The sequence below is a fragment of the Patella vulgata genome, chromosome 3, assembly GCF_932274485.2.
Source record: "Patella vulgata chromosome 3, xgPatVulg1.2, whole genome shotgun sequence".
In the NCBI taxonomy this organism is placed as follows: Eukaryota; Metazoa; Mollusca; class Gastropoda; family Patellidae; genus Patella; species Patella vulgata.
The window spans coordinates 6,376,383-6,393,219 of NC_065881.2; the positions used below are offsets into that span (position 1 = coordinate 6,376,383).

Here is a 16,837-nt window from a genome sequence, read left to right on the forward strand (position 1 = left end):
TGAGTGATGCCTAGTTGGTCAGATGGAACAAAAAAAACTAAGGACCACCGTGTACATAACAGAACACTAGATGGAGAGTAAACTGAAATGTAACCATAGAAACACGATCACTATAGGATAGTCTCAAAATAAAGTATTGTCTTGTTGAGACATTCTGTTGCTTTCTTTTATTTACAGGGGGGGTGTTGGATGGCCGAATGGTTAGCATGTGTGCTGTATCATAAGGTCTGTCATTGAGTCAACTGGCATGGTTTCGATTCCCTTACAAGGAGTAAGGTCGTCTGTCCAACCTCATGGGTTTTCTTCGGGTCCACCGGTTTCTTCCCACTGCTAAAGACTCCTACGCGCAACTGAATTTTTTAAATAATATTGAACCATATGTTAGTCCCAAAATGACCTAATTTGTGTCGTGGAAATTAATTTTGTCTTAAATATTGGATATCAGAAGCCCATCTTTTACTGGTAAGATCCCATTATCAATGTTGATTTAAATTGACAAATAATTTGTGTTTTCAATGTCAAAGACTTTGGATGATATTGAGTTAGAGACTTAGCTACTTTAAGGTAAAGTAATATAATAGTAGAACCAGAATCAAGGGCTTGGACCGCATCAACAGTCAGAAGTCATTTTGGATTTACACTTCCGGAACTTTCGACCATAATGCGTCAAGAGGTACAATATGGGCATACTCAAGGAAAAATTCACCATACAATTGCGGTTGATGATTTACCCTAAAAATGGATAATCAAGACTTTGTTTATTATCATAACAAAGGTAGCAATGACACTCAAGGCTACACTTTAATTGTACCAGATCTAGGGCAGTAAGGGATATTAGGGGCCCCCGGTAGCCTACTGGTAGGTACCAACAGATTTTCGGGGGCCCAGGAAATCGCTGCCTAAATTGTCTCAGATGCACTGAAATTAATCCTGGATGAAAACACGTACCTCAGGCACTCAAGGGGGTGGGGTACATACTAGTACGACCCGCGGTCAGTATGAAAAATTTGAACAAACAACAATGGGGCCCCCGCACAGTTGGTATGTCCCGGGCCCCCCACAAGGTTAATCCGGCACTGCTGTCTATCATTAAGTCAAGTAGCATGGTTTCGATTCCCCGCTTGTACGTGACAAGTAGTAGGTGTCGCCTGTCCAACCATTCGTGGGTTTTCCCTGGGTCCTCCGGTTTCCTCCCATCACAAAACATTCCCAGAATTACATTAGGAATTTACTCAACTTTCAATCACTGTTTATGAGAAATATCTTTGATAGACATTATAGTGTCTTATTAATGTATTATTGATATATTAAAACAAATTAAAAGTTTTATAAAGGGCTATTATAATTTAGTTAAAATAAGGCAAACAATATTGAGTAAATACTTAAGTATGCGCGTGCGCGGGGGGAGGGGGCAATGTCGGTGGCATCTATTATCGGGCTAGATCTAATTCTCAAGGCCAACTCAAGATTTCGTCAAGATTGCCGGGATGTAAATAAGGTTAGGGCACACGATTGTTGGCGAGATTGTAGGTTAGGGTTAGGGTAAGCGTTAGGGCTAGGGTTGGGATTAGCGTTAGCCCAATTACTGTTTCAGTGTTTACACCTCGTGACCTTTGACCAAACATGGTCTTAGTTCTAACCATTGAACAAGCTTTCTGGAGCCAGAGAGTCAAATTTTTCGACATATTGTGTGATTAATGCATCTAATTTGCTATTGAATTTATATCCCCACTTTAGTTTTGATAATTTGGAATATAATATGCATCTGAAGTTTTAACAATTCCAGGTCCAAAAACTGCGTGGTGAGGAGTGCGGTTCCGGTCCAAAATATAGCTACAACCGGTAAAACAAAAATGGCGGGTTCCTCATCAACTGAAAAACATTTGAACAGTTGGATAATAGAATATGCTTGTCATGCAGCGTGGAAGGAATTTTCAACAACTATGGTTGTTGAGTCTATTAGAGACTTTGTTCAAGGTTAGCATAAAATCTAAAATGAAGCGTTTTGGTAACGCCAATCGCAGTGAAAAACTAAAACTAGAACTAGGTCTAGCTAGGAGTAGGAAAGGAAGTTATTTTTTCACCTCTTTATTAATATTATTAATATAGTAACCATTACCCGCGGCCGTAGATATTGTATTAAAGGTGGGGAGCATCGACGAATAGGGCCTACAGCTGGGTGCACACCAAATTTCAAGCGATTTTATCGATAAGTTTTTATTTTAGAGATCCGCTTACTTTTGAAATAGAGAAGGACGCTATATTCTGTTTACTTTTAGACTCGAATATCAAGTCCACAAAATAATGATAAATTAATCTGGGTCATGCCTAATTCTACTCTCTTGTAATCCCATTCATGTCCGAATAGTCCATTCATTAAATGGACGTCAAGCTAGATAGTAGAAATAGGATCATTTCTGTAAATACAGTGTAAATCTGATAGTTATATTATATTAGTTCATTAGAAACATTCTCTGATCGGACGCCTGACCGCTCCTACCCATCCCTATACAGCTGCAATATGAAAATACCGCTCTTCCCCACCTCTCTTCTAAGGCTAATTTGGAATCCTTACCAACTATTTTTCACTGTCATTCTTCTAAATGTTCGCTATAAAAAATTATTTCTCGTCACATGCGACACAAATTTAATAATTCAACGCTATTTTCAAGTAGAATTTTGCGATTAAAAAACATACACAAAATATGTTTGAGCTGATCAGCCTTTACAAGACTCGAACATACACAGATTGTATGTTTGACATGACTTGTGGAATATGTCTAGCCTCGTTCTTCGCGTCCCTTGATACAAATGTTTGAGAATCAGATGGAGAAGATCAACACGATGGTTGAGAATTACAGGTTAACAGGTAATTCTTGTTCTATCACAGGGTGTTGGTTTGCCGAATGGTTAGCACTTGCGCGTTGTATCATAAGGTCTGGCATTGAGTCAACTTGCGTGGTTGTACATAGCAAGGAGTAGAGTCGACTGTCCAACCTCGAGGATTTTCTCCGGGTCCTTTGGTTTCCTCCCACTGTTAAAGACCCCTACGAGCAAGCGAATTATTGAAATAAAATTAAACCATATGTTAGTCCATATGTTAGTTTGTGTCAAGTGGACATTACCCCCCTCTCTCTCTCTCTCTCTCTCTCTCTCTCTCTATCTCTCTCTCTTCTCTCTCTCTCTCTTTCTCTCTCTCTCTCTCTCTCTTGTGTCACAGTGTAATTTAATCATTTTTATCTTCTAGGTACCATCTCACTGCCACATGCTAGAACAAGTAAATTGTTATCGGATATTTATTTCTTAGTATTGATATGCCGTCTGTCAGACGGAGAAGATTATCAGACGTCCTATGAAAAATCCACCGATTCCTCAGAGACAAAAACAGTATTGGAATCAGTCTTACAGTTTTTTGACAAATATTTAGCCCCTTATCTTGAAGGAACGAGTGGGCCTGAAAATATCAAGGCTGTGAAACAAGCATCTCGGTATCGTAGTTTAATCAAGGCACAGGTACTAAAACTTGATCTAGTATATATATATATTATATGTTCTGAATAAATCTCAAGTTTCAATTTGTTTTTTATAGTTCAAAATTTCGTTTTACTTGCCTTCACTACACAAGGATCTGGCAGAGTTGTTATATAATGAGTTTTCTGGGTGATGTGAGGGATTAGCCAATGAAGCGGTCTGTTACGGCAAGTTTTTGGTGTAAGGTGCTTGGAAATGTGGGTAATCCACTAGAAACACCAACACTGATTGGTTAATCAAATGTCTGATGTCATAGGGTCAAAAGACAAGTATGACCTCTGATGCGACGTTCCACTACAACCGTTCAGATCTTGACGTAGTGTAGCAGGCCATCGAAAGTATAAAAAAAACAAAACGAAATATAGATCTATGTTTCAATCAGATTGCCTTGTAAACCATAATGTTGTGGAAGTTGAACCTCTAAAAGGAATATTAGTATTTATTATATCACAATTTTTTAATGAATGATAATAAAGTCCAGGATACCTAGACATACATTGTATCCAATCTAATTAAATTATAGATCTATATTTCGTTTCGTTTTTTATACTTTCGATGGCCTACACTACATTTAGATCTAACAAGTTATAGTGGGAGTTCACGTTCTATGACGTCAGGTTCCATGCAAGCGACATTTGACCCGATTACGTCAGTCATTCGATTAACCAATTAGCGACCGCCATTTATTTTTTTATCTACTTTTGCTTTGTTTTGATTTCTATTGCCGCTAATGTCTACCCACAGTTCCGCGCAAAAAAGGTCAAACGCTCGATTCGACAGACAATTTGATTGGCTGACCCCTCATTTCAAGCAGAACAATAGTTAAATAACAACGTTTTCAGATCCTAGTGTAGTAAAGACAAGTAAAATCAAAATTTTGAAGTATAAAAACGAAACAAAATAGGACCTGTGTTTTAATCAGATTGAGACATATCTTGACTAGTGCACAAACAACAAACATCAAAATCAGTGTACTAGGTATTTTTGGGTATTTATTTTTAAATTAGATAACTCTACAATTATATTTTGTGGAGTATCCTTACATACAGGTATATATCTTTTAGCAGGTGTTGAATGACTAAGACTTATTGTAATTTATTTTATGGATCCCTACATTATTTATCGATGTTTATACCAAATAAGACATGCAGATGAACATGTTCTCAAATCACGTTTTATATTATTATTTATTTTAAAGTGTGGTACAAATGTTTATTATGTTTATTTCAGTCTGTTATAACATGTGGTAGAGCTGATGATTTTGATACAGCACAGCTTGTGTATGATAGACAATATTCAAATATACACACTTCTCATGATAAGGTAGGTATATCATGGTTAGACCTAACCCTGGCATCTAATAAAATATACACACTTCTAATGATAAGGTAGGTAGATATATCACGGTTAGACCTAACCCTGGTATCTAATAAAATATACACATTAGTTCTAATGATAAGGTTGGTATATCATGGTTAGACCTAACCCTGATGTCTAAAAAAATATACACCCTAGTTCTAATGATAAGGTAGATATCAAAGTTAGACCTAACCCTGGCATCTAATAAAATATACACACGTGGCTAAGGCAGACGTTCGCTAGCCTGGAGGTAGTGGGTTCACTTCCAGTGCTGGAGTGGTTTCCCTTTGTGAATAGTGCAGGATGGAGGGTCTGACAAGGACAGCTTGGATGGGACAACAAACTGAGTTCTCGTGTACACATTGGCATGCACGTAAAAGATCCCTTGGCAGTTGGAGTTTGATATAAGAGTAGATCTTAGTGCCATTGTCTGGGCAAAATTTCTCTCATAGCACACTGTATGGTGTATGCCCGTCTTCATTAGCCCAACTGGAGTAGAACAGTAGGACGTTAAACCCCATTTCATTTCGATTTTAAATCTATTTTTCAGGACTGGTCATCAAGATTAAAAACCTTGCTAAGATCAAGAAATAAAAACCATAGATTAATCAAAGAGAATTCTTATAGCAAGTTCTTAGAAATAATGGTGGAATATTTAAAACCTCTAGTTGAAATGAGGGAACGACCATATCTGTTAAAGGTAATAGTTTTAACCTTTGAACAGAGAGAGACAGAGGGGAGGGGGGGGGGGGAGAGGGAGAGAGAGATCTCAGACAAGGGAGAGAGAAATAAGGAAACGATTTGAGTAATTTTTTTCACCCCGATTCGCTGAATTTGAAAATGAGTTAAATTGGATAAATAAAGAGAGAGAGAGAAGGGGTTTAACGTCCACTCAACACAAACTAGGTCATTTCGGGACTAACATACGGTTCAATTTTATTTCAATGATTTGCTAGTGTGTGGGTGACCAAATGGTAATGTGTGTGTGTTTGATCATAAGGTCTGTCATTGAGTCAAGTGGCATGGTTTCGATTCCCCGCTTGTACGTGACAAGGAGTATGGTCGTCGTCTGTCCAAACCTCATTGGTTTTCTGTGGGTCCTCCGGTTTCCTCCCACTGTTAAAGACCCCTGCGCACTAGCAAATTATTGAAATAAAATTGAACCATTTAATTGAAAATTAAAATTTTAGTTTGTTTTATTAATTTATTCAATTAAATATTATCATATGTGTTTTTATTCAGCTAACCAATAATATAAGTAGATTATTTATAATATTAAAAAATGGTACACAACCCTCAGACTATAGATATTATGCTAGACCACTTTGTGTTGTGTTTACCACACTACCGCACATGATTGCCAGAGTGATGGCAGGAGAAACAAGGAATCAATTCAAAAGGTCTTAGCTACATTAAACCCCATTTTATTTCTATGCATTGTTGACTGTCATTATTTGATTCCAGGTAGAAGATTCATACTGTGATATGGTAACGAAAATGAAATCCACGGAAACAAGGTCTGTATACTGAAACTAAACACTAATAGGGTTATGGCTAATAGCTAATAGGGTTATGGCATGAGTTGGAAAATAAATTTAAAAAAAAACAAATCTGGTAACAAAACAGTACAGAAATGTTTAAAGTAGCATTATGTAAGATTAGATAAAGAGCTGGCAGTTCTCACTATAATAGTTAAAAACTAGATAATATAAAGGGAATATGCTGAAAAATCCAGTCAAATTAATTTATTCTGAGCCAAGAAAACCCCATTTCAATAACACTGTAGCCTCGATTGTTATTGTTACCGTTGTTACGATAATAAACAAAGTCTCAATTATCCAGCCATTGAACTGCAGAAAGATTCAAATCTGTTAAAAAACAGACTCATCAGATGGCATCAAGAGTTCATTATGGTCTTATGTTGATAAATGTCTAATTAATAGTTTATATAACATTTCAGGCCTAAAGAAAAACATGCAATAGGCAGATTTAGCTCTTGCATAATGCATAATTGTGATTAGATAATGGATTCCTTCCAAATAATTCTGACTGCTACTATTCTAATAGAAAAGATAGTTGTATGTTAATACATATTTATAATATTTTTATATTAATAGAATAATTCAAGCTTCAAGTTTAGCTAGGAACGGTGCTATTCAAGATAAAGCTGTCACATCCACCCAAATAAAACTCGCTCAACAAAAGGTTGGTTACATTTATTCTATTAGTGTTTAAGTTCAAGGTCAATCAAGTCGGTTGTTAGGTGTGGGTACTTGATTCAAATCTTTGGTTTGTGGGTTAGACAGAATCTTCAAAAATTGAAAACAATCGTCCAAAATCCTAGTATTACACTTCACTGTAACCCAGGTATCATTTAATCCTGTGTATCTAGCGCTTATTTCTTTCACTTTCTAAAGATACACAAGATTAAATGATACCTGGGTTACAGTGCTTATAGTTAATAGTTATAGCCATTAAAATTGACCACAAATATTGACTACAAGGTTTGCACACTCCTTGAAAATCCTTTAAAAATGAAAATATGATTTCCAATGCTGGAAAATCCTGGAAAAACAAGATCACTCCTTGGAAACACCTGGAAAATTAACATTTGTGGTTTAACTATATATTTTAAGATATAAAACTGAACGGTCATCAAATGTTTCCTCAAAAGTTTGTCGCTGTAAATGTTCTTGAGTCAGTCGAACAATGTTCTTCAAGCGTAAAAAGAAATTTGTTGTGAGGTAGAATTCTATACAGTGACTCCTGGAATCTGATAAATAACTCCTGGAAAACTCCTAGAATTTTAAATGTTCTGAGTTGTGCACACCCTGTTATAACCATTGAAATTGACCACAACTATTGACTACAATATTCCATACAATTTGGCATTACAATATTGTTGTGACACATGGCCAGACTGCTAGCCTGGATGTCGGGTGTTCAATCCCTGCATTGGCCGACAAAGTGCGTCCAGATTTTCCGGCATGGTTCCCCCTTGTCAGTGATGCAGGACGGAGGGCCTGACAAGGACAGCTGTCTAGTCGTTCGGATGGGACGAAAAACCGAGGTCCTGTGTACACATTGGCGTGCATGTAAAAGATCCTTTGGCAGTTGGAATTCGATATAAGAGTAGGCCGTAGCGTCATGGTCCGAGCAAAATTTCCCTCATGGCACACTGTATGGCGTATGCCCGTCTTCATTATGGGAGATTAGATAAAGAGGTGGCAGATCTCACTGTAATAGTTAAAAACTAGACTGAAAATTTCTGTCAATTTGACCCATTCTGAACCGAGAATTTAGCGATTGAATTTTCGGCCTAGCCTCGATCATCATTACTAAAGTCGGGACAATAAAAAATATAGTCTCAACTATCCATTTCATGAATGAAAGTTGAACAGCAAATCGGATCCTAATCCAGTAAATATCACAGGCTAGAGATGACATTGAGAGTTGATTATGGTCTGGATAGGTTATAATCAATGTCTAATTAATAATTTAGATAACATTTTAGGCCTAAAGAAAGAGCTGCAATAGGCAGATTTAGCTCTTGCATAATGTATGTTTAATCTGTACGTTTATTTGTGATTATTTCTGCGTATTGTGTTGTGTCCTTATGTTTGTCTTGTGTAATTACTATTCGGTTGGATGGCCGAATGGTTAGCACGTGCACGCTGTATCATATGTTCTGTCATTGAGTCAACTGGGGGGTTTCGATTCCCCGGTTGTAGGGTCGCCTGTCCAACCTCATGAGTTTTCTCCGGTAGATAAACAATCTACGCTACTTTTTGTCATAACTGCAATAGGCATATTTAGCTCTTGTATAATGTATGTTTAAGAAAGAAATGCTTTGTTATATATAGAGGTATATTGTGTATGATTAATATTTATTATAATAAAATATATTTTAATTATTTTAAGAGAAGAGAAGAAACAGTTCGTGATATTGAGAGAGATAACAGTAACAACAACCATGTACACACAACACAAAATTCAGCAGGTAGTAGGTCATATTTCTCATAATTACAGGTAGTGGGGTAGTGGGTCATATTTCTCACAATAACAGGTAGTGGGCCATATCTGTCACAATAACAGGTAGTGGGCTATATTTCTCACAATAACAGGTAGTGGGTCATATTTCTCACAATAAAAGGTAGTGGGTCATATTTCTCACAATAACAGGTATTGGGTCATATTTCTCACAATAACAGGTAGTAGGCCATATTTCTCACAATAACAGGTAGTAGGCCATATTTCTCACAATAACAGGTAGTAGGCCATATTTCTCACAATAACAGGTAGTGGGCCATATTTCTCACAATAACAGGTAGTGGGTCATATTTCTCACAATAACAGGTAGTGGGTCATATTTCTCACAATAACAGGTAGTAGGCCATATTTCTCACAATAACAGGTAGTAGGCCATATTTCTCACAATAACAAGTAATGGGCCATATTTCTCACAATAACAGGTAGTGGGTCATATTTCTCACAATTACAGGTAGTATTCCATATTTCTCACAATAACAGGTAGTAGGCCATATTTCTCACAATAACAGGTAGTGGGCCATATTTCTCACAATAACAGGTAGTGGGTCATATTTCTCACAATAACAGGTAGTGGGTCATATTTCTCACAATAACAGGTAGTATTCCATATTTCTCACAATAACAGGTAGTAGGCCATATTTCTCACAATAACAGGTAGTGGGCCATATTTCTCACAATAACAGGTAGTGGGCCATATTTCTCACAATAACAGGTAGTGGGTCATATTTCTCACAATAACAGGTAGTGGGTCATATTTCTCACAATAACAGGTAGTAGGCCATATTTCTCACAATAACAGGTAGTAGGCCATATTTCTCACAATAACAGGTAGTGGGCCATATTTCTCACAATAACAGGTAGTGGGTCATATTTCTCACAATAACAGGTAGTGGGTCATATTTCTCACAATAACAGGTAGTATTCCATATTTCTCACAATAACAGGTAGTAGGCCATATTTCTCACAATAACAGGTAGTAGGCCGAATGGTTAATGTGTGCACGTTGTATTATATGGTCGGTCATTGAGTCAACTGGCATGGTTTTGCTTCCTTGGTTGTATGTGACTAGGAGTAGGGTCACCTGTCCAACCTTGTGGGTTTTCTTCGGTTTCCTCCCACTGCTAAAGACCCCTACGCGCAAGCGATTTAATGAAATAAAATTGAACCATATGTTAGTCCCGATATGTTCTGGTTTGTGTCAAGTGGATGTTAAATCTCTCTCTCTCTCTCTCTCTCTCTCTCTCTCTTCCATGAAATAATGATTCAAAGTTTGCCTTGTAGTTGGATTTTAGTTCAAATGTAATTTTTGTTTTGCAGCGTCTCCGTCCAAACGGAATCACACATCACCACAGAAGTCTTCACATTCCTCACCTCCAATGTCTCCCCCCAAATCACCTCAACAATCACCTTCAAAATCACCCCACAGGTAAATAACATATGTCTCATTTACAGGTGTCTAACACAATCTGATTCAAACACAGATCCTATTTTTTTTATAGTTTTCGTTTTTTATAGTTCAAAATTTCATTTTACTCGTTTTCACAACACTAGGATCTGGAAGAGTTGTTATATAACACACGTTCTGGATGGTGTGAGGAATTAGCCAATGAAACGGTTTGTTATGACGAGTTCTTGGTGTGAGGTGCACGGAACTGTGGGTTTTACTTGTCTTTACTACATTAGGATCTGGAAGAGTTGTTATATAACCCACGTTCTGTATGATGTGAGGAATTAGCCAATGAAACGGTCTTGGCGTGCTGTGCACAAAACTGTGGGTAAACCACTAGAAATGTCAATGCTGATTGATAATCAATGTCTGACGTCATAGGATCAAAGCCACTCGTATGACCCCTGACGTGACCTATCGCTATAACTTGTCAGATCTTCGTGTAATGTAGGCCATCGAAGGTATAAAAAGACTAAACAAAATATAGATCTGTATTTTAATCTGATTGATGCCTAACAGTAAGTCCAAAACGTGACATTATTGCAATCTTGTGACATGGAATTCAGTCAACGAAGTCCTAAAAACACATTTAGAGTGAACAGAATTGTGAGCTATGATGATTAGATAAAGGGCCTTATGTTCGTTTAGATAAAGAGTTGACAATTGGCAATATTGGCATGCACGTAAAAGATCCCTTGGCAGTTGGAATTCGATATAAGAGTAGGCCATAGTGCCGCCATCTGGGCAAAATTTCCCTCATAGCACATTGCATGGTGTATACCTGTCTTCATTAGCTCAGTTCGGAGTAGAACAGTAGGACGTTAAACCCCATTTCATTTAATTGCAATCAATTTTTAATAAACATATTGTAGGCCTATTGAAGAAAGAATTGCTGAACGAGAAGCACAGAAACGAGCTCATACCAAATCAATCAAGTAAGTACCTGTAGTTGGGAGTAGAAAACTAGAAAACTCATTAATTACAAAATGATTTACAAATATAGGTGGATGGAGAATGTGGACGTATATTGTCAGCTCTCAGTCCATCATACACAATTTCTGTTACTTCCAGAGTTCTGGCCCTTGTTTCACTTTGTAGAACCTTATGACCGCTAAAACAACAAAAGTTATTATCCAATGTGTATGAAATTTATATGCATAATTTTAATTAATAAAACTTAGAAGCCTAGACAATTATATACAACTTCTAGAGTTGTGGCCCTTGTTGAACCTTGTGAACTCTATAACAATGTTATCATCTGATCTGTATGAAATTGATATCAGTGTCTTGAAAATTCTCCCATCACCTACAAAATAATAAATATGCGACAACCTTTGTTGACTGTTTTGACAATTTAGCTGCTGTGGGTGTATGTTTTATTGCCTGGCAACATCTCTTTCATTTTTATGACCCCTTCCCTTTCATTTTTATGACCCCTTCCCTTTTTGTGTCCATTTTTGACAACTATAAACGTTCACTTAAAGATACATTATGTGAGATTCGGTAACGAGTTGGCAGTTCTCACTATAATAGTTAAAAACTAGATAATGTAAAGGCAATTTGGTGAAAATTTCATTCAAATTGATCCACTATGAACCGAGAACTAAGCGACTGAACTTCCCATAATCCTCGGTCATCATTACTAAAGTCAGTACGATAAACAGCATAGTCTCGATTATCCATTTAATTGTTTAATCGAGAAGGAAAGTTATGCAGTAAATCGGCTTACAATCCACTAAAGATCGCAAGCTAGTGCTGCCATCTAGAGTTGATTATGGCCTGGATAGGTTATTTAATGTCTAATTAATAATTTAGATAACATTTCAGGCCTAAAGAAAGACCTGAAATAGGCAGATTTAGCTCTTGCATAATGTATGTTTAAACAAACTAACAGTAAGGCAATAAGAAAAAGGGGAAATATTTCGTAATGGTGTAACATATAATTTTAGGAAAAATGATTTTGTATACAGGAAGAATGAAAACCGTGAAAATCGTCATCAAGTATTTAGTTCTGATTCTGTATCAGATTTAGGTGATAGTTCTGATGAAGAAAGTAAGTTTTAGATTGTTCAAATATTATCTCCCTTGTATCTTTTTTTAATATGCATCTCTGGGAGGTTTGATGGCCGAATGGTTAGCTCGTACGTGCTGTATCATAAGGTCTGTCATTGAGTCAACTGGCATGGTTTTGATTCCCTGGTTGTACGTGACACGGAGTAGGGTCATCTGTGCCACCTGCTTTTTTCTGCTTCCTCCATTTTTCTCCCACTGCTAAAGATCCCTATGGGAAGCAAATCATTGAAGTAAAATTGAATCAAATGTTAGTCCCGAAATGACCTAGTTTGTGTCGAATGGACATTCACTCATTGGGTCAGTATTTACGATGTTAAACCATATTTTATCGATGTAAAACCCTATTTTATTTGTTTTTTTTATCAGTATTTGGTGTCTTATAAATGTTCCCATTATCTATAATAAAATAAATATATGACAACCTTTGTAGAGGCTAATTAGCCTCTGTGAGCGTATGTTTTGTTGTTTGGCAACCCATCTTTATCTTTTGGTCTTTTTACAGTTCCAAGTAAAATACCTCACAGGAATCTAAAGAGTCCTCAATCACGCAATAGCTTGGCACCCCCTAGAGACGGAATCTACAGAAATAGAAACAGTGTCTCTTACGTGTCATCAACAGCTAAACGCTCCAAATGGACGCATGCAGAATCTTTTCAACTATTCAAGGCAGTCAAAGAAGTGGGTGTCGGCAGATGGGCGCAATGCAAAGAGATAATAAATACTACACGTTCGTCAGTTAATTTAAAAGATCGCTGGAGAACAATGGTTAAATCTAAATTAGTAGAGACATTTGTTAAGGATTATGGTCCAATAGGTTGATGATCGGTTTCGTGTTTTATCATTCATTGTTATTCATAATATATCGAACATTGAGAGTCAGAAAACAAACAAAATGAAAGTAGAAAATATTCATAAGTTAAGGATTATTGTCCAATAGGTTGATGATTGGTTTCATGTTTTATCATTCTTTGTTATTCATAATATATCGCACATTGCCAGTTAGAAAACATAAACGAAAGTAGACAATATTCATAATATATCGCACATTGAAAGTCAGAATAAAAAACAAAAGTAGACAATATTGTTTTATAGTTTATTGTGTAATAGCTGAAATTATCGTTGGAGAACTATGATTAAATTAATAGAGACATCAGTTAAGGATTATTGTCCAATAGGTTGATGATTGATTTCACATTTTATCATTTGTTGTTATTTGTTTATTAATGTTCATAATATATAGCATGATGAGATTCAGAAAAAAACCGAAAGTAGATAATCTTGTTTCATGGTTTGTTGGTATCAGTTGAAATTATTTCGAGCAGTTGAAGATGAATCTATTTACCAAGATCCGTCTTTGCTGTTAAAAATTGTAATTTATTAACTTTTTTGTCCGGATGTCATAGAAATTATTGTTGATATCTTGGGTATTGAAGTAATCTATTTCTGAGATACGCCATTACTGTATAAAATTATAAATTTACCAACTTTCATGCCTGTGGGGAGTCAGAATGTCATGTTTTCGGGGGAAAATATATATTAACATTGTGTCTTGTCAAAGCTTACTATCAAACTGAAAGTAGCCAATATTGTTTTATTATTAGCTTAGTATCTGTTGTTCATATTATTGTTCATATCTTATGGCATTTAAGCAGTTAAAGGTAAAGCTGTACAAAATTGTAAATTATTATTAACTTTCACGTCTGTGAGTCAGAATGTCATGTTTCCTTGAAAAATTGTTGAGGGGTGAGGCTACCCGAAAAATGCTTTCTGAAATTCTAAAGCTATTGAATTGAAGATGGCATAAGTAGTTGGGAAATGTAATAAACAAAAGAAAACTAGCATTATAAAAAAAGAAAAAAAAGTTGTTGCCAGGGTAACCCTTTTTTGGGAGGGGGGGGTATGAAAAAAGTAGGTACACCAAATCTCTTTCACTAATAAAGACAAATGTCTCATTTTTCGGACTGCTTATTCTCTCTACAGAGATATAGTGTACCTACGTTTTTCAAAAAAATTTCCCCAAAAATGTGTTACCCTGGCAACAACTTTATTTTAATGCTAGTTTTCCCTTGTTTATTATATTTCCTGACTATTTGTACTATTTTCAATTCAATAGCTTTAACATTTCAGAATAAAAAATTTCGGGTAGCCTCCCCCTTAACATTGTGTCTCGTCAAAACGTTCCAAACAAACCTAAAATATACTGTATTGTTTTGTATTATTGTTATTTACAGGCCTAGAAATAACCTGACGAAATGTCAGGCACTAATGAAATAGTACCTAACATTTTCAACTTTGTTTCTGACATGTATTAATAATATCAATAAAAAAGACAAATCAGTGCCAGAAAAAATGACAAGCACCAGAGGTTTATTGCCTGACAAAGCCTGAATCTGTGCCTGACATTGTCTGTGACAGGTGCCTTATTTCCTGGCTTGCAGTTATTTATGTATCTGTTGAAATTATTATAGATCTGAGATTAGTTTTTACTGTATAAAAACAAAAAAAAAACACTAATTATCTCCCCTTGTGTTTATACCCTGAGGCCTCACCAATTTGATTTGTTGTTTTTTAGTGGTTTCATAAATAAACATACATGTGAAAGATGGGTTTTTTTTTTTTAAATTTCAAAAACTTAAAAATTTGGATCTAAAGACTTTTGAACAGCACAACAAAGTACCTTTGGTTTCTAACGATGCATTATGTAAGAGCTAAATATAAGTGGGTAAGACGCTGGCTCGCTAACCTGGAGGTCGTGTGTTCGATCCCTGCATTGGTGAAGAAACTCATCTTGATTTTTTGACGTGGTTTCCCCTTGTCAGTGGTGCAGGACGGAGGGCCTGATAATGACAGCTGTGTAGTTGTTCAGGTAGGACAAAAATATGAGGTCCCATGTATACATAGTGGCGCTGCCAGGGCAAAATTTCCCTCGTAGCACACTGTATAGTGTATGCCCATCTTCAGTGACCCAGTCCGAGGAGAACAGTAGGACATTAAACCCCATTTCATTTCATTTTGTATAACATTTGAAACCAAAATAAAGACCTGCAATAGGCAGATTTAGCTAATACATAATGCATCTTTAATTAATACTGTAAATTTAATTCGAACTTCATGGTATATTATGTGCATGTGACATCAATTTTTTGTATTACAATATTTTGTCGACAAGAAAAACTTTGATTAGCACGCGCGCGTTGTATCATACGGTCTGTCATTGAGTCAACTGGCGGGGTTTCGAATCCCTGGTTGTACGTGACAAGGAGTAGGGTCGCCTGTCCAACCTCGTGGGTTTTTTTCCGGGTCCTCCGGTTTCCTCCCACTGCTAAAGACCCCTACGCGCAAGCAGATTATTGAAATAAAAAAAAACATTTGTTAGTCCCGAAATGACCTAGTTTGTGTCGAATGGACGTTAAAAGCCATCTCTCTCTCTCTCTTTGATAGTTAAAAATGTAAGATTTAGATAAAAAAAAGAGCCATTCTTGCTATAATAGTCATGAATGGAAACTCTGCCGACAGTCCATATTTATGACAGCCATTATAATAAACAAAGTCTTGATTGTCAGTGACAGTTCTTTTATACAGCAGTCTCTGGCAAATATTGGTGTCTAATCCATTCAATATCTAAACCATCCAAAGCTCTAGAGAGTTGATTATGGACTTGTCGTGAAGGTCTAAATAATAATTTAAATAGCGTTTGAAGCCAGAAAAATGTCCATCAATAGACAGATTTAGTTCTTGTATTTTTAAACATACATTATGCAAGAGCTAAATCTTGCCTATTGCAGGTCTTTCTTTAGGCCTGAATTGTTATATAAACTATTACGGTAGTTAGACATTTATTAACATGAAAAGACCATAATCAACTCTCAATGCCACCCTGTACATCAGATTTTCACTGGATTTGATGACTGATGATTGAATCCAAAAATAGATAATCAAGACTATGTTTTTTTTATAGCACCGACTTTAGTAAAGATGATCAAGGCTAGGCCTAAAATTCAATGGCTAATATCTCGGTTCAGAGTGGAGCAATTGAACTGAAATTTTCAACATATTCCCTTTACATTATCTAGTGTTTAACTATTATAGTGAAAACTGCCAGCTCTTTATCTAATCTGTCATAATACCCTTTTAACGATTTGAGGTCCAACCAGTGACCTTAAAGGACTACTAGAATTGTAATTATACTGTGGGTTATTTTTAAAATTTCTGTGTTATAATTGTAAAATAGTATTGGATATATATTTTAAAGATCAGTTAACTGTACATACAACTAAATCATTATGTATAATCGTTAAAGTAACAATGTGTCATTTGCATTTTTCACTAAAATATCAAATTTTTCACGGCTTAATCCATGCTAATATGTAACATTTA

General features: G+C 36.1%; 1 protein-coding gene across 1 annotated transcript; it reads left to right on the forward strand.

Annotated features, from left to right (window-relative positions):
• The first annotated feature begins 1,852 nt into the window (after nt 1-1,852).
• LOC126815910 (telomeric repeat-binding factor 2) lies at nt 1,853-16,837 on the forward strand. The gene is made up of 11 exons (XM_050542008.2): nt 1,853-1,977; nt 3,248-3,513; nt 4,762-4,854; nt 5,441-5,590; nt 6,355-6,407; nt 7,008-7,095; nt 8,812-8,890; nt 10,258-10,366; nt 11,260-11,322; nt 12,337-12,440; nt 12,963-16,837. Exons 1-11 carry the CDS (start codon nt 1,854-1,856, stop codon nt 13,277-13,279), a joined length of 1,446 nt encoding a protein of 481 aa, XP_050397965.1. The 5' UTR covers nt 1,853; the 3' UTR covers nt 13,280-16,837.

What these genes read in the sequence shown, in the direction of transcription:
- LOC126815910 (XM_050542008.2), top strand. Translation starts at nt 1,854, where the DNA reads ATGGCGGGTTCCTCATCAACTGAAAAACATTTGAACAGTTGGATAATA. An exon ending in ATGAAATCCACGGAAACAAG is followed by an intron (nt 6,408 to 7,007) that starts GTCTGTATACTG and finishes TTATATTAATAG; the next exon opens with AATAATTCAAGCTTCAAGTT. An exon ending in CCTTCAAAATCACCCCACAG is followed by an intron (nt 10,367 to 11,259) that starts GTAAATAACATA and finishes AACATATTGTAG; the next exon opens with GCCTATTGAAGAAAGAATTG.